The 18,924-nt window shown below is 40.3% G+C and overlaps 1 protein-coding gene across 7 annotated transcripts in view; it reads left to right on the plus strand.

The window, feature by feature from the left end:
• The window catches only part of ARID1B (AT-rich interaction domain 1B), a 330,843-nt gene that overhangs the window by 70,161 nt on the left and 241,758 nt on the right, over positions 1-18,924 (plus strand). For all 7 annotated transcript variants that reach the window (XM_082048491.1, XM_082048493.1, XM_082048495.1 and 4 more), the window contains exon 3: positions 15,396-15,536. In XM_082048491.1, coding sequence (XP_081904617.1) covers positions 15,396-15,536 — 141 coding nt within the window. The remainder of the gene's footprint in view (positions 1-15,395; positions 15,537-18,924) is intronic.

Below are 18,924 nucleotides of genomic sequence, written 5' to 3' on the forward strand. Positions count from 1 at the left end.
GCAAGTAAATAGTAGCACATGCCATAGTTCTTTATTTTACCTATTTTCTGTGAAGAGTCTTGATAAACTGAGGGGACCTCATTTATTTTTACCTCTGGACATGAAAGAAAAGCTGAGTAGAAGCTGAAGGACTAGACTGAAAAAGCACGAATTATTTAATGTTGGGGGGGGTTGGTTTTTAAATTGGTGTTTGCTTTTAATTGGCAGTGCTCCTATTCTCTTCTTTTCATCTTCCCCACTCGACGCCCCCCACCCTTTCCACCCCCCCAATTTCTGTGCTGAATATTTAAAGCAGAGGTCACTTCAGCACCGTGTGTTGTTTAAAATATGCTGCAACTGAACTGCTAAATGGAACAACAGCATCAGCATAAAATGCGGGGATTGTATTAGGTCTGAGAGGATGGAAGTGTGCATAGGTTATCAATAAATACTCAAATCAAAGTGAGCTTACTCTATAGATGTATTTTTTTCATAGTGAACTAACAGTGTTTTGAGCTCCAGTCCCCTTGTCATCACAGAGTAATAATCCCAGTTCGTGCTGTTTGTGTTTTCTCCTTTTCTTTCTTCTAACTCCCATAGCACAGCTTTTTCAATCCAGCATTCACTGCACATGTTCCAGTCATGAGGTTACAAAGCTGACATTGCAGTCTCAGCAGAGGTTATCTCTTTAAAATTCCCTAAAATTCCCCTTTGGCACATCCAGTTTGGCAGCTGGGTTTCTGTAGGAAACTGATGGAACCACCCCCTCCCCTTATGTCCTCTATAAAAATAGAAATCTATTAAACCTCTGGCCAGAAGGGCAGATGGGTAAGTACTCCCTCCAAAGCAGACAGTGCTGCTTCCTAAGCTTTTCTCCCTAGTTTTGTACTCTCCAGAAAATCAGATTTATATACTTCAGACCCGACTAAGTGGTGAAAATATCTGCTTTTAAAATTAAAATGTAACTTGCCCATTGTCTGTCAGGACATATGAAGTCTGTGCTATGGACGGTATATACAGCTGCTGAGAAATATTGACCTGTTGTTTGAAATATTTTAAGTAGCTATGCAACTGCAAAATCAGCAGCTTAGTTTAATCTTAGAAGTTCACGCCTGAACAATGCTGTAGCTGGTAAAGTAGAACTGGTACTTGGAGAAAGATTTGCCAAACCAAATGGGAGGCTTAAATATCTAACTACCAACATAGAAAAGTGATCACTGACCTAATAATATTCAAGAACTAATCTAAATGGGCATTGTCCACTTGCATTTTCATGCAAATAATGTCCCTGAAATGTATTAGTTATTGGTTTCTGCTCCCTGCAAGGAAAGAAGGGAGAGAGAATTGTGTGTGTGTCCCCTCCCTGCATCACTACTTTCCCTTTAGGTGTCTTTCTGGGCAAGAGCTGGAATGACTGCTTTCCCACTTAAAGTGGGTTAAATTTTATGGCAGAATTTAAGCATCTGAGTTTGAGGAGCCCTTAAAAGCCAGTGTCCTCCCTGAAAGACAAGGAGAGAGGCTACTTTTTGTAGCTTTACTTTGGGCTGCAGCTTTCTCGTGGCGCTTGTATCTTAGATGTCTCTGCATGTTCTCTTCTGTGGAGAACTGGAAGCTGTTGCTTTGCATATGAGGTGCTTTTTTGGAAAGAGAGAATTGTGGATTTGGATGCATAGGATGAGGAGAGCCCAGATAACCCAAAAGCAAATACTCTGCAGTTCCAGCTGTAGCCAAAGCCAACCCCAGTGGTAGCTGCAGTGCCACTTCTCTTGCATCACCTCTGGTTTGGTTCATCTGACCATGTTGAGTTGTCTCTGTGCGCTAAACCACCAGAAGGCTGTCCCTTAATCTGCTGGTTTAGTCTGGTGGAATGGCTTGGTAGAGGATCGGACCAGCTATGGAGGACTGACAGGGTGGGTGAAGAGAGAAGCCAGTGGGACTTGTGGAGCAGCAGATGCATTGGCTTGGAGCTGTAGGTCAGCCATCGTGGTGCTCTAGCCTCTGGAGCATTATACAAAAGCTGAACAGCCCCCTCAGTGTCCTTTCTTTCCAGAAGAGGCAATCCTCCTTTTTGTGGTGCCTGCTGTCAGGAGACCCGTTTGTTCCCCAGCCCCTTCAGCCTGTGGAGGTTGCTGCTGGGCAGTTGTGGGGCAGGAACCACTCAGCGGAGCAGATGAGGAGCTCAGGTGCATTTTTGCATGGAGCGTTTCCTGTAGAACAGCTTTGAACGGCTCCCTTCAGAAAACATGTGCTTTTTCCATCACCTTTGGAAGAGCTTAGCTCTTTCTTGGCCTCTCTGGAGAACTGCAACAGCAACTGCTATTTTGACTCCCTGTGCCTGGTGCTTGTGATTTCTCCTGGAGTACTGTGACCCCTAGATAGGCTCTTCTCATCTCCTTGTTGATGGTCAACAGCAAGTGACTACATATACCTGATGCTAAATCCCCTGAGAGTTGCATAGAGCATTGCATTTTCTCACTGTAAGTTACCAGTTCTGTTTTCTTGATTTTATTGAGGAAAATCTTTGCTAACATGGCCTCACTATTTAACCATCTTTGATTCAGGCTGAAGCCCTTTTCTTTTTATGTTGCTTTTTAATGCAGTGAACTGTCTACTTTCTTGTTATGTGTAAAATTTTTGCCATTCCTAGTTCACCCACTTCTTATTTTTTAAGAACTTCATGTGTGATTGTCATAGGAAACAATAAAAATAATCTCCTTATCTTCTTTTGTCCACTGGAGTTTTTTTGGGGGGGAAACAAAACACAACACAACACAACCCCAACAACAACACCCTAAATTGTTCTAATAAACTAAACAATGCAGGAATCTGCATGTTTTTCACCAGCCTGGGTGAGAAAGCATAATACATCACATTAGCATTTGCAATATACTTCAGTGCAAAGTCAGATGGTTTAACTTAGATTTCCCATCTTCACCGCATGTGTAGTGGCAGCTTCTTGACAGTATTTTGTAGGGAGAGGTGAGAAAGCAGAGGACTGAATATTCAAAGAAGGCGTGTGGGGAGCTGCCGTTACCTTGGGAGGGGGATGAGGAAGGTGTGGGGTCCTCACCTGTGTGCACACATCCTTCAGCACCTTCCTGAGCAACCTGAAGTCTGGGCCCCTTTTGTGCTTCGTGCTCGAAGACAAAGTCTACCTGGGACACAAACTCAGTTTCTGGCTCCTGTGTTAGTTTTGGCAAAATGTGCTGCACCAGGCAGCTCCTTCTGTTCTTTACAGTCTGGGTGTCTTGGAGTAAAAAAGATAAAGTTGGTTTAAAACAAAAAACCAACCAACCAACCAAAACCCCCCAAAACCGCACAAAAACAAAACCCAGAAAGATATCCCTGTAATGCAGCTGTTTTGTCAAAAGACTTCCCTCTAGACTTTACAGTTTTGGAGGTATTGAATGTTCCTGATGGATCCTTTAAAGTGTCTTAAAGTGCATAATTGGGGCACTTGAGCATAAAACTACAATTATACACTTGTGTGTTAATTTTGTGTACAGATAGATATTACTTCAGTCTGCCCATAAATGAGAAATAAGTATTTTATTGTGAGCGGAAGAATTTGTTTTGTGAATGCTTAGGCAAAATAAGTGTTCAGATAATAGCCCAAAACGCCCAGACTTGAGGGGGAAGGGAAGTTCAAGCTTTCAAGAAAGGAAAGGAGCCTGCATGGATATACCAGAGATGCTTGGATGCTTTGAAAGAATAGTAGGTATTATAAAGATAAACTGGTGAAGCACAATTAAATTAAGTTGCAATATTAATTAAGGAAAAAAAGAATTCTTGTAGATTGGCAGAATGAATGAGCTTGATGGTTGTTTTTTTGTAAGTTTTTAAGGGGGCTATTTTTGAATTAATCAAAACAGGTCATTTTTAATAAGTGATGTTACGACTATAAAGGTTCTTGTTTGTTTTTCTGTTCCATTTTGAGGATAATGTTATGTGAACTGGATTATCTGTATTCAGATACTACATTTAGCAGATGTTTCCAAGGCTTACTTGTGACTGATATGAGGAATAATTTACAATAATCATCTTATTGTGAGTCTAATAAAATTGTAATTATTTAAGAAATGATGATGGGCTATATGGTTTCAGCCATGAATTTGTAAGATCGATGTCTTTGATGTTTCTGTCAAGGTTCTTTTGATGTTTTCCAGTGCTAAGTAATAGGTCAAATTAAATAATAGGAATGGAGTAATTCAGGGATCTAAACTCTCTGACTACAAGGAGGGGTTTGAAACTTTTCTTATAAAATACTTGCAGCCGTATTTGAAGTTATAGATGTATTATAGTTTGTAAGATAGTGTTCAGACCATTATGTAAGTGCTCTTACTTAAGAGGTTGACTTGTCTTTTTATCTGTTCTCAATAGAGAAAGGGATGGAAAAGCCAGCACAGAAAAGATAAACATCTTCCTCTCTCTGTTTTTTTTTTTTTAATTGCTGACACTGTTCAAACTCTTCAAAAAAAGCAGGGAGTTGAATTTTTTTTTTTTATTTTAAGCAAGCATAAGTACTCCAGAGTATTTGCCTATGTCTGTAGGATTGCTGTTGTTGAGGGGCTGTACCACAGGAATGGGATCCTGGTTTTAGGCAGTTAATATGTTGCAGCATAGCATTATGCCAGGCTGGTATAGATGTAATCAAATTTTCTTATCCACTTGGTTCAGCCAGTTGTTCTGTTTGCCTCACGATTCCATGCTGAGGGGAATTTTTAGTGTTCAGACGAAAAGTATGATTTTGATCCTGCTGTAGTAGAAGGAACTAGCAGAATTTGGACTGTTCAAATGACTACATTTGTCACAGAAATTGCTGAACCTAAATGATAGCTGTGGGAGGTCATGCCTTTTTCTTTTGTGTGTTGACCTCTTATGTTGTGGATACTATTTGGGGATTGAAATCCATAATGAGAACACAAAGAGCTGTAAATCTGTTCTCCTCCTGTATGTGCAGGGAGAGTTTTTTCATTATAAAAAGTGTGATATCTCTCAGAAAAGCGAAGGACTGGAACTGGAGGGTGACTTGCTGTGTAACAGCAACCAACTGCTCTGCTGTGCCAGGGGACGGAGCTGGGGGGCTGACTCAAAGCAGCGATCTCATTAAACGTGTTCTGGGCCAAAACCAGAGGGCGTCTCTGTTCAACACCAGAAACTGGGTGTGCCCCTTGGCTGTTAACTTTGTACCGAGACACTAAACTGAAGTATGTTTAGCCCCTGCTCAAGCAGGACCACGGAGAGCTGGTTGTCCAGGACCATGTTCAAGCAGTTTTTGTATATCTCCAAGGATGGAAACTCCACAGCCTCTTTGGGCAACCTGTCCCAGTGCTCAGTCACCCTCACAGTGCAAAAGTATTTTTCTGATGGTCTGAGGGAACCTAGTGTGTTTCAGTTTGTGTTTATTGTCTTTGCTCCTGTCAGTGGACGCCACTGAAAGGATCCTGGCTCCATCCTCTGTGTACCCTCCCTTCAGGTATTTAAATGCATTGACAGGATCCCCTGAGCCTTCTCTTCTTCACGCTGAACAGTCCCAGCTCTCTCAGCCTTTCCTCATATGTGAGGTGCACTAGCCCATTAAATAATTTTTGTGGCCTTTCATTAGACTCACTCTACTATGTGCATGTCTCTCTAGTACTGGGAAGCTCAGAACTGGACACAGTGCTATGGGCTGGCTTCACCAGTGCTGAGCCCAAGAACCTCCCTTGACCTGCTGGCAACACATTGTCTAATGCAGCCCAGGATACCATTAGCCCCCTTTGTGGGAAGGGCATGCGGCTGGCTCGTGCGCAATTTGGTGTCCACCAGGATCCCATGGTCCTTTTCTGCCAAGCTGCTTTCCAGCTGGGTGGCCTCTACTGTATGTTGATGCACAGGGTTGTTACTCCCCAGGTGAAGACAAGAGAAGAAAAGGAGCGAAGAAGGAAGAAGAGAAGCAGCTGTCGGGGTGAGAGTGTGAGCACCGTGAAGGGCTATGAACCCAATAGTCTGGTGGAACTGAGGAGATTTGGGTGGGAGGAGGAGAAGGGCATGGCTTGCTCGAGAGTACATTGTAGAAGATATTTTATATTCTTCTCTTGCCATTTTTAAGAGGTACAGTGAAGGGTTCTGAATGGTCTCAGATGATACAGCTTTCACATCAAACTTAGGAATGGTAAAGACAATCAAGATTGGTACCTTTGGAGGAGCACATGAATGAATTAAAAAGCACCCTTCTCTCTTGAAAGAGACCAGAAGAGAGAAGGAAAGCTTAAAGTTGTATAAGATTTTGGTGAAGCAATGGTAAACAGGGTATGTGTGTATTCTGCCTTTTCTCACTACTGCAGTTAAATAATGAAGTTTGCATTTCTTGCAGCCACCAAGATGGTGTGCCAGAAGAAATGTAGAGTGAAAGCTATTTTACAGAGGGATTTTTCTGTCTCCGGTAGTTAAGTGTTGGCAGCCTCTCTGTGCATAAATGCATAAAAATGGAGGATTACTCATGTGGTTAGATTACCTGCTATTCAGACTCAACCTATACCTTTCATTTGTGTCCCTTGCTTTGGAAGGTTTGAATGGCACTGCAAAATGTGTCTGAAGAAAAAATGTTTATATGTGTGTATTTTCTTCATCGTATTTTATTTTAACCACCATTTCAGAAATAGTGGTCAAAGCTGTCACCAATTTCCTGGAGAAAAACTGACAAATACAGGATTTGGGGACCAAGGACTGTTGTGCAGTCCATTCATAGACACACAGGAAGTGCTCTGTGATAAATGATTTGTTATGATTAAAAATCAGGTTAAATACAGGCTTTCACATTTTTTTTTCTTTAACTGATGGCTGGCATTTCACAGGTGGGGTTCATGCTGTTAGTGCAGTGGGGGGTAAGGTGTCCTGTGTGCATTTTACTGAAGCGCCAGCCATTGGAGACACCATAGGGATCAGGTGAAGCTTCCGTTGGTTGTGGCAATTCTGGTCTGCTGTTTCTTACCTTGGTTTGTAAAATGGAAATCAAATAATTAAGCAGATTACATGATCCCTTATAATTGTTTTGATCACTTTAAAAAAGGAAAGGAAGGCAGAGTATAAGAATAGATACCTTATCTGACTCATCATTTAAGTGTGTCTTTATATACAGGCACTGTGATTTCTCTCTATTTTTAATTTGATATATCAAAATAGCTCTTCCGAAAATAATTCTGTTGCAGATTCTCAGTCATCTCTATGATGTTGGTCTGAGTGCATGGATATAACAATATGAAAATCTCTTACTGGAGATTATCATATTTTCATTCTTTAATTTGCAGGAAGGACCAAATGTTGCATTAGTTCAAACCGTAACACAGTGTACAAATCAACACTATCAGGCTCTTGTGTAGGAAAAATTTCTTCCTATTGTTTCTAGTCTCAGCTGTTTACCTCTCCCTTGAAACTAATTTTAGCTCATCTAAAACATGCAAATTTTTTATTTTGTTTGTTTGCTGTTTTTAGGGGAAGGTGGGAGTTGGAGGTGGTTGCGATATTGTCATAGATTTAGCATTTACAGCAGAGGTAGTTTTCATCAATTTCTGACAAGGGAATCAAAGTGTTCTTTTTTGGAAGGAGAGATATTGCTTTTCCTTATAAATGACTGACTATTTTGTGGTAGTAGTCTTTATTTATTTGGCTCTCATCATGAAGAATAGCAAACTTATTCAAAATCTCAGTACATCAAAAATATGTCAATACATAAAACATAAGTACTATTCCATACTACAGTCTATGCAAAAAACTATGTTAATAAGATGTGAAGGTTGCAGAGCTAAGAAGTCAGAAAACATAAATGATAAGATTCTAGCAGCCACATTAACTGAGCTACATTTCACATCTGCGATATTTTATGAAATGCCTTTGACAACATAAATCAGAAAGAGAAGGTGCTATATATGTGCAACATGACTCAGTTAATGTTGCTTTTGGAACCTTAACATCTATATTTTCTGACTGGAGAGTTTTTTAATCGTGTAATCTTACTGGTTTTTTACATTCTATTTTTTATAGTTTCTCTTTTTTTAAAGAGAGAAAAATTGCATGTAGTAATAATGGGTTGGTTCATGTTGCTTTTGTTTTAAGCTACAGTAAAAGGCAGTATATAGAGAGCACCTCGTGACAGGTATATATTTGATGCCATATACATTGCACTGATGACTGCTGTGCACTTTTTGAGGAAAAGGGGACTACGGGCTTGTGCCCAAAGTCCTGTCCTTTCTGTCCTGCATGTTACCAGGAGCACCGGGTATGACTGCATTGCAGACTGCAGTATGTTGCAAAGACACTCGAGATACCTTTTTAAGTGCACTGGCATGTGTACAAGAAGCAGTCTGTCTACGAGAGCGTGCATCTCACTCTGACCTAGTTCACCCTTCCGTGGAGCTCGGCAGATGAGCCCAGCACGGCTTTTGGTGTGGGCTCCTTCCAACATCCGAGCTAGTTTGCAGATCTGTGTACTGCACTGCAGTCCTCAGCGTAGACACACATTTAATGGCTCTGCAAAATCCACTACCTTGCACGTTCTGGAATGGGGATTATTGTGCTGTGACACAGAAACATGCTTTTTATCCTTTCGTTTCCTTGCTCTGGGTCACAGGGTTGACCAGTATCAGGCGCAGTGTTAATATTTTAGAGGCTCTTAATAGGATTTTAAAGTTCACACTTGAGTGTAAAGGCAAGCAGTCTAGCAAAGACAGTAACACAGGTGAACGTTGTGACCCATACACTGTCAAAAGGTCAAAGATAAGTGATAAGAAGTTATAGAATGTATTAATATAATGCCTTAGCATCAGGATTTCTGATTTACCTCTGATTAATAGCCTTGATGTTAGTACCCAGCTTTTTACTTGGTTTCTGCTTAGATTTTCTTTTTCTGTTGTTCATTGAGAAGGACGTGTACCCTTCATTAAGACTGTGGGTGCACAAGCACATTGGGGTTGGACATGGTGAATTTGAGAAAGGAGACCATACTGCACCATCTGCAATAGAATCTTTACTGCTGCTGAATGTGTGCCAAAGGATTTCCCTATGCTGTATAAGCATGTTATATATTCTTTCTGTAATCCAGCTAAATGTGAACTTGAACGTTCTAGATATGAACCAATCTTTTTTTTTTTTTTTTTTTTTAAATATGTCCAAGTCAGAGGGTTACTTTTCCCTTATAATTTTCCATTCAAAAGTATGGAGAAATGCATGGTTGAATTTTTTGGGGGAAAATACTTATGTTTGGAAGAAGTCTGGCTTTGGAAATCTAAGAAGTAAGGAGTAGATGTTTTAGAAAATCACAAGAGTTTTACTTGAAGGTTTGGGAGCTGTATGACAGCTTTCTTTATAGTTATTACTGAAGTGACCACTGTAAAATTAAAATAATTATAATTAAATTTTGCTAAGTCAGGGGTGTCAGACTCATTTTCACTGGGGGGCCACATCAGCCTCGCGGTTGCTTTCAAAGGGTTGAATGTAATTTTAGTACTGTATAAATGTAGGAGTAGTTATAAATGTATGCTGTATATATATAAATGTAAGAGTAGTTATAAATGTATACAGTATGGCAGCCCCCAGTGAAAATGAGTTTGACACCCCTGGTCTATGTCTTGTTGACTGCAAGAATGTGCTGTTTTACTCCAGGTGTGAAGTACCAGGTGGTGCTGTTGGGGTGGGGTTTTTTTTGTTTGTGTTGTGTTGGGTTTGGTGGTGTTTTGTTTTCTTTATTTGTTTGTATTTTCTTCCTTTCCTGGGAATCTCACTCTACATTTTGTATTCCAATTTCCATGTAATTACAGTGTTATAGTTGCTAGGGAAGTGGATTGTTACTGATGGTTACATTTCTGGAGGTGGTACTTGTATCACAGTGTTGAGCTCTGTTTCCCTGCCTGCCCTACTTTTGGGGCATGGAGTAGATTGCAGGGAGAAGCAATGACCAATGTTGCTAGGACTCTGCTCCATGTAGTGAGCATGTCATGGTGACTGGCATGTTCAGGTGGGTCCCAAGTGACTTGGCAGGGCTTTTTGTGACAGGGGGCATGTAAAGTTTCTTCCATTATTGACCAGATCTAGCCATTAGGATGGTTTAAAAGTGCAGTAGCTGCCTATTGCTGGTATTTTTAGTGTACCTATGCTAACATGCTAATTCTGTTGCATTTTAATTTTAAAAAATATTATATAACTGTAATGCTGTCTAACGATCCTTCTCCTTTGACACTAGCTATGGATTATGCGTGCAAAAATTGCTTAAAACTTCCATTACTATCAAGGTATTACCTGGGCAAAGAATGTCTGCCACAAGACCCCTTGTTCAAGCAAGAATTAAAGATAATGGGCTAAGTTATAGGTTTAATTGGATTTCCCCCACCTTTTCATTATAGCTGCCAGTTTTGTTCCTCTTTTATTCTCACCCAGCCTTTGTTAGCGGTCAGAGTGGTCTCATCACTGATGATCCATCATACTTCTCCCAAAATAATGCTGTTTGTATTGTGCAAGTCAGGAGGCAAAGTAGTTATTGCAGTTTCTGTGCTTGCTTAGAGATAGATTCAAACTTTGTTCTCTTCTCTCTTGAACTGTCCCAAGAATGTGTGTTACCACAGGCATGCTGAAGTTTCCCAAATTCACATCTCCTGCATTGTGTAGCCGCAAAGAATGTGGGTGTAAGGGAGAAAGGGAGGGAGGGTTTTACCTTATGAAAAAAGAGGATGCTCAGGTCATTCACTTCAAGCATTGTAAGTAATTGGCTTCAGATTTGTTTTGTTCTGGGGAGGTTTTAATTAAGCTTTTTTATATGCTGTTTAATAAACATTTGTCCATAAGCGGTATCTTGTGATCCCCATCAGTAAAGCAGGAGGATTAATCTGCATGTTGTTGTTTGTTATTTATTTAAATAGCCACAGAAATTACACTGAGTGTTTGGCTAAGGCAGTGATTATGGGTCTCTGCACTGAAAGGTATAGCATCTGAAAGTACATGTAGCATCAGGATTATTGTTGTGGTTTTGTTGATTTTGTTTGTTTGTTTTGTTTGGGAGAATATGGAGGAAAGTAGTGACTGATACATAAGGTCAGATGAAGAGCCCGGTACCTTGTTTTTACACCAGTGTCTGGAAGCAGATTGCTAGGGAAAACCTTCACAAAATTGAAGCAGTCTCCCAGCTTCTGACAGTCAAGGTGTTATTGCCTCTTCACGTTGCTTACATGTGTTACTTAGCACCTCGCACACTAAATTTTCAGTGCTGTCTCACAGGACACAAACACATACTGCAAAGAGGGGGTTAGAACAGAGGCACAGCCGTATCAGGCCAGATCAAGGATTCATGGAGCCCTCTATCTTCTCCAGCCAAGGCTTTAATTGGACACCTAGAGAAGAGCCAGAGCAAAGCAAGTGTGTGGTACTTCCCCCAATACTCTCTGAGCCTCCAGCTGTTTTCAGTTCAGGGGCTTCCTGGGCCAGATGTGGCTCTATTTATTGGGTAACCCTCAGAGGATGTATCTTTTGTGAACTTCTCCAGTCTTTACTTGAGCCCACATAAGCTTTCAGCTTTCAAAATATAATTTGTCAGGAATTTTCAAACATCTGCTACCTTTGTGACTAGAGTACTCATGTCTCTCTTGTTTCAAAGTTTTCTTCTACTAGCTTTTACCATTTAATGCCTCCTAATTGTTGCATTGGACAAAATGGTTTTGTAGCTTTCTATCGTATTACTACTTCCTGGCATCTTTTCCATACTTAAAGGGTTATAGTTTCTTTGTATGGAAACTGTTCCACACCTTCGATAATTCTCATTGCATTTCTCTGAACCTTTCTGTTTGACCCTCCCTAGAAAGTTCAAGAAGTCTAAAGAGAGGGATTTTCCTTTAGAAAAGCTGTGTTAATATTTCCCAATTCTGATCTTCGTTCTTGTCTGCCCTGATTTATCCACAACAATCATCAGTCCTTTACAGTCTTAAATTACTCAAATCTCTGCTTTTTATTTTTATAAAGCCGTACTCAAATTCTTACGCATCAAGGCAGCTCCAGGTTAGAGGCTGTGTTCTGTCATTAGTAATTCAGCTGTTTCGTTCTTGGATTTGCTCAGACCTTTGGGGTGATACTGTATGGTCTTTTAGCATTTCTTACCATTCATTTGTCAGTTTGTTCCATGAATAGTCTCACCAGATTCAGACACATTCATCGAGTCCCTCACAAAGGAGGACTCCAGCATGGGAACCTCCCAAGATTTTTCCGAAGTGCACACTAGTGCAAAAAAATTGTTAAGCTTCTATGTCATGGCCCTGTTTTCTCTGAATCTCCTTTTATACCGTGAGCATCACTTAGCACTTGAGATTCTCTGGCAGACCTCCTGCTCCTGATGTGTTTGAAGAAATGATATATTACTCATTTGATTCCCTTTCCTAGCTGTTTCTCCAGTTCTTTCTGGCCTGCCTCATTACATTTGAAGTGCCAGAGTTTACAGTCTTCTCTGTTTTCCTCATTTGTACTTGGTGTCAGCTTACTGAAAGATGCCTTTTTGCTTCTAGAAATCTGCGATGAGCCATGCTGATGTTCCTTTGCTCTTTCTGAATAGGTGGTGAATATTGGTTCTGTGCTTTCCATGTGATTGTTGTTAAGCATCTTTGATGCTGCCAGTCAGATTTTATTTCTCGTAGCTGTCTGTTAGAGCTTTTAACAAGCTATCTCCTTTTATGTAGTTACACTTTTTGAAGTTAAGCACAACAGTAGTAGATTCCTTGGTCTTCTTTGTTCCTGTAGGGATGCTCAAGTTGCCTGTGTTGTGGTCACTTATGTGTAGTGATTCTGTAGGATGTAGAAGCAGATGATTCCTGCCGCTCAGGACTGAGCCAAAGGCAGTGGCTCCTTGTGCAGGTTCCCTGCCCAGCAGCTCCGTGGAACAACTGTTGTCAGTTCTCTGATACTTCGGATCCCTGCTTCATAGTCTGCTTGCTCACTCTATATGGAGGAGTTGAAATCTGCCCCTGTACAACCTTGTGCCGTGCCTTGCTGCTCAGGCTCGCTGTGCTGCTGGCAGCATTGCCATGGTCTGGCCGTGCCTGCTGGTCCCAGCGCTCGCCCTTCCTGCCCTAACCAAGCTCCAGAGCTCTGCTGCTTGGTGAGGTGCAGTTTTGATTTGTTCTTAAATTCTTATGTACCGTGTAATGTTACTTCATCGTCAGCTGTCTTTCCTATGTATTTGTATCCTAGGATGATGCAAAATAGCAACTCACAAATTGCCTCCCTTCTACCAGATTTCTGATATGACTAATGCTAATGCTTTTCTTTGAGGCTTGATGTTCCAGTGTTCCAGTTTTAATTCTACTCCCTCCCCTTTGTGTGCAAGGCAATATATTGTTGAATTTTCTTCTTGCCTACCCTCTTTACTCTGCAGTCGTCTGTGTGTCTGTTTTCATTCTTGGATTCTTCTCAACATCTTCACTTGATGACGCAGAATCTCCATGTCTTCATTTGTGATAGAAATGCCATGCTTTTTAACCAGGTGTTCTTCTAATCCCCTCTGTTAGCTTAAAATATCACTTTCTTGATCTGTAGGTACCAGCAATCAGGCTCCTATGTTCAGGTGAGCTCCAGCCCTCCTGCATAAATAAATTCTTTATTATAAAAGCAGAATTAATTCTGCTAAATAAAGTCTTTATTCTAGAAATACTCCGTTTCCTGATAAATCTGATCTTTTGCTTTGTCACCATCCTGTCAACCAGGCATTCAAACGATCTTTTTATTCTTTCTGGAAGCCTGTATTTTGCTGTCAGAATATCTTTCCTTCCTACCATTACTGGGACCCAGATGGACCACAACATAGGTTTCTCCTCAGCATTTCCTAGGAACCAGTCCAGGCTCTGTGACCTTTGCAGCTGACGGGCAAATCACCATGTGGTCTTCTGTCAGATCCCAGACTCCAGCTGTCTGTTTGCTTGATGATATTCCAACGCACCCTTTTTCGTTTGCATTATAACGGCCTCATTTATGCATCAGCAGGGAGAGGGCATTTGTCAGAAAGGGTTGTTTTGGTCACAGAAACATCTTACTGCTTGCAAAATGATGGTGAAGGAAGTGGAAGCACAAGCGAAGTGAACAAGTGCAAGAAGCGAGGTTGGAGCACTGACCTTACAAGTTAGCAAGAAGTAGGACCAGCAGTTTCTAGGAGAAGTACCAGGAGCAGATCAAGTTGTATTAGTAAAAACAACCAAAACAAGGGTTTAAATTTGACTTTGTATTATTATCATCACCTAGTCAATATTACTGAATGAATGTAGTAAGTTAACTTCAGGTAGAACAGGTGTGTGTTTACATATTGAGTAAACAGATTTATCAGTGTATCAGAAACTCAGTGGGAACAGTTCAGAGATCAAAGCATTTCAGATGTCAGATATACTCCGGTATGTGAGACATTTGCTCAGGGCAGGGATGTGCAGGACCAGGAGGAGGTCTGTTCTAGAAGGGAGAAGGCCTGTGTTGCATCTGTCATTCGTCTGAAATGGTACTAAATACCAGTGTTTGGGGGAAGGCATGGGTACCTAAAATTTGGGCAATCTATACACAATATCAGGAGTTTCTTGAAAATGTACTCTTTCGAATATCTCAAGAAAATGTCAGTGTCTATTGATACAAGGCTTACAGACTAAACTGATGCTGAAAATTCCTGTGACACTGTAGTTGACTTGCTTTTGCTTATAAATGAAATTCTCAGTGTGTGGGGGTTCTCAGTATATGACACGTGCTGATTTGTCCGTTAATAGGCCCTGTAACAGCTAATTTTGTGTTGCACTGGTGTTTTGTTTTCATTAAAAAAAAAAATCTTATTAAAGAAGAGAGAGAGACTGAACTTGACAAAACCAAAAGCCTGCCAAACCCCAAGTTTTTTGTGTAAGGCTTAAACACACAATTGTTGAAAACCTGAGGGTTGTGGGCAAAACATTTCACAAAATTTAGTGCTTTATTGCTCCGATTTTTTTTTTTTTTTTTTTAAAGAGCATTTCTCTTTCCATGTCTGTTTTAGAGTTGTCCTTTTTTTCCACAATTCTACTTTTGGGTCAGTGCCATTAGAATGATTCCTGTGTCGATTTGCTTCAGTAGCGTGCCCATGGATAGCAAACATTTAAAATGACCGCTCTTGTATTTTAAGGCTGGGCATTATGGGATCGTGATGTTCAGAAGCACAGCATTTTCCTTAGAAGCTCTTCCTGAAAAGAGTAACTATAGAGAGTGCTCAGGCTGACAACTCCTGCTCGGGCGAGAGGATCTGAAGGGCTTGTGTTAACTGAACAGAAGAGCGGGACTGTTGGGATGGGTGTGTAGCTGAGGGATATCTATTCCAATTGGGTTGCCATACAGATGTGACACCACTGGATTTCATGTCCTCCTGCCTCAACTCATGCATTTGCTTTGCTTGGCTCTTCCAACAGATTCCGCCCCAGTACGGCCAGCAAGGTGTGAGTGGCTACTGCCAGCAGGGCCAGCAGCCCTACTACAACCAGCAGCCCCAGCATCTGCCGCCCCAGGCACAGTATCTGTCGCAGGCACAGCAGAGGTACCAGGCTCAGCAGGTAAGCGCCGTCCTCCGCTACCGACAATTCCAGTGAAGCTGGGTGTGTAAAAATTGGTCTGTGTGACATGAACAAAACCCACCTGACCCCTATTCCTGAGAATGGTGTTATAAACAAAATTGAATAAACATGGAGTCAGACAACATCCGTCTGAAAAGTCTTTTGGGATAGACACACAAGTACGTCTGCAGACACTTACTTTCGGGCTTTCTTTTATATCAACTTTTTGAGTAAAGCCAGTGTAAATACCCCAGCACCTATTAATTCTGCTTTTAGAAAGAAGTAATGGTTTCTTGATCAGATATTAGTGGAGGCTGGAGATTTTCCTTGCTTTTGTTTGGTTTTATTTCCCCCTCATGAGACAGACATCACTGAGAGCTCATGCATCTAACGTGGTCACTACTGTTTTGTTTTTCCTGTTAGTTCATTTGAGGGTAGATGACTTAAAGGCATTTTGAAGCTGCTTTGTCAAGATAGCTTCTTAAGAGGTATTTTAAATTGATATTACAGCTATTAATTTGAATGTTGTCAGTTTGTACATCCAGTTAGTGAGACTACATAATTCAAAATCCATTGCTGTTCTTGAATTGTGCTTTATATGTTAGCCATTAACGTTAATTTAAAGTGATTTTGTTTTTAACTAAGTTCAGAAGTGATAGTGTATGGGTCTGCTTCCCAGAGCTTGAGAAACATCCACATTTTAGATACTGAACAAAATGGATGTGCAGAGCTGATGCAGCTGAACATGTAGGTTCAGTTCTATCTGCAGTCTCAGCTCTGTTAATCACAGAGAGGTAATCTGGAAATGGAAGGATGAAACTAAAGCATATTGGCCATCCTGGGAAATCTAACCAAAGTGAGTTGCTGAAGACTGGGTATTAGTGGAAGCATCAGTGCTTGCTGCAAATCACTGGGGAATTTTGTCAGGCATGGCTGATTAACATTTTGGGATAATGCTGGTGTGATGTAGAAATCCTAGCTTGAAATAAAAAGTGTGTAAAATAAACTAACAAAAGATGCTGTAAGTAGCAAAGATACAGGAGGCTCCCCTCCTTTGATTTTAAAATAAAGCTATGATAATTTCACTGCGTAATTACATGTTAATTTTTCTTCATCTACATTTTAAAATTCCATTGAGAATTAACTTTTTTCATTAAAATGCTGGATGCTTTATGAAATAGAATTCTTAATTGTATCTATGATATTCTTGTAAATGTCACCACTTTCCATCTTTTGGATTATGTGTAACTGTGACTTAAAGATTGCAGTTGTGTCTTTAAATTTAATTTTTTGCCTTTTTACTTTGGCATTAAATGCTTGATTTTTCTATTACTTGAAAATAGTGTTCATAAGCATCTTGATGAAGTCTTAGCAGATAAAGTCCTAGTAATACAGCCTATGAGATAGAAGACACACAGCTGCTCCAATGTCTACATATCACAGGTTGTGAAACTGAAATTTTTTTTGCTTCCTCGGACACCTCGTCATATTTTTAAATCCTGACAGTTGAATGGATTTTAGTTTAAAAAAATATACAAAACACACCAACTATACAGGACTTAGGAAGTAACAAGATACTGATTTATCTGTTGATACATGTTCCAATTACATAATTAGCTATCATAGCCAGTAAAGTGGAGGTTTGTGCAATGAAGTGAGGGGTATCATAAAAGAGGATGAAGGCAAAATGAGAGTAAAGCCTTCCATATATTATGGACTTCAGAGAACTGAGATGAAGAGAAAGGCAGGAACGGATTCACTAGTAGAAGATATCAGCCTTGATGTAGCCAAATTTCTTTGAGGATTTGAGGGTACATTTGAACAAGTGTTTAACTCCAGGCTCCAAGGGTGATACAGACATTTCAAGGTCAATAGGCATTTTTGCCTGAATCTGCAAATTCAGATGATACATTAGGTGGTCACCAACACAGTCTTGCAGCTGGTGAATCCTTACTGTGAGAATCTCCCCTGAAATTCTTTGTGGTTTCTTACGGGCTGGTGGGTTATCCTATTCTTCAGTAGTGGTCAACCTCTTAAGTCTTCAACTCTGATGCCACGTTTTGAATTATACAGGCTTTTCCTGGAGTATTTGTGTGTAGATGGGACTATTTCATATAAATAATAAGTAGTCTTTAAGACTTCAGGGCTTGCTCCTTTTCTTTTTGCTATATCCAGATTGGTTCCATGGGTGCTCTTCCCCTTGTCTCAAGAAGGGTCATCAGGTGAACACCTCCTCTCTAACATTGCTCTGTTAAACCTCACCACTTTGTTCTTTCCCATTCCTTGGGAACTGCTAATATAGAAGAAAAATTCCCAACACAAGAAGATCAAGCCTATACTTTTGACACTTCAGCATCAGTGTTCTTTCTCTGTTGCTGATGCACAGTAGTGTTACTGTCAAGTGGTAACCAGTGCACAATACAAGAATTAATACTAGCATGAAAAAAACTTGGGAGTGGATGTCAAATTCTGCTGCTGAGAAAAATTAGAGCTGTGATTATTTAAGTATAAATGTCTCTGCTTATAGGAGACTGACTATCTTTTGAAAATAATTTATAAATTAGAGTTTACTTGATGTAAAATTTTTGCAAGAAAAATAGGAATAGGTATTTGTATAGTTTTATGAGTTTTAAGTGTAGGCTTCTCAGTGATTTGGCTTCTTTTGCCTACTGTATTTTCTCTATTTCCCTTTTAGATTTATGTCAGTCTACTTGTTTTGGAGATGATCAAGCCAAAAGTAGCGTTTATTCTGGATGGATGATGGACTTTTTCTTGCCATTAGTTTCTTTTAATGTAGAACCCTGTAGTACGATGTGCTGGGTATTCCGTTATGGGAAGAAAACTGATACGAAATTTCATAGGGATAATGTTTTATTTTTGCTCTTTCAGACATAATGTGAGTGAGCTTCTGCAGTCAGGTATAACTCTTAGTGTTGTGCCGTGGAACTGGTACTCATTTTTATTTCCCATGTGTTGTGGAAGTGTGAAGCCATTCCTCCTTTTCCTTGCCTCACTTGAATTCAATATGCAGTCTTGTCAATAAAAGTAAACAGATAATTTCTGGGCCTGTTCCAGTGACTTGTGACTTTCCATTCTTCTAATAAGCTTAGAGGAGAAGGAGGAGAATGGGATTTATTTGAATGTTTGAACTGTAAGTTGTTTAGATCTTTGTTAAATTGATTGCATGGTGGGCAGAAAGGGAGTTTCATAAGAGGTGATTTGATAGTGATACTGGCATGGTTTACTATAGAGCCATATTGCAAGGCAGCATCAGTCATCCTCTCTTCATATCAGGAGCCTGCTGTGTAAAAACCATTAAAGGAAGAGCTTTGTTTTAAGCAAATTTATTGCTGTAGCAGATTCATTGATCATTAGATATTGCCAGTAG

The sequence above is a fragment of the Streptopelia decaocto genome (genome assembly GCF_964273445.1).
Source record: "Streptopelia decaocto genome assembly, chromosome: 3".
NCBI lineage: Eukaryota > Metazoa > Chordata > Aves > Columbiformes > Columbidae > Streptopelia > Streptopelia decaocto.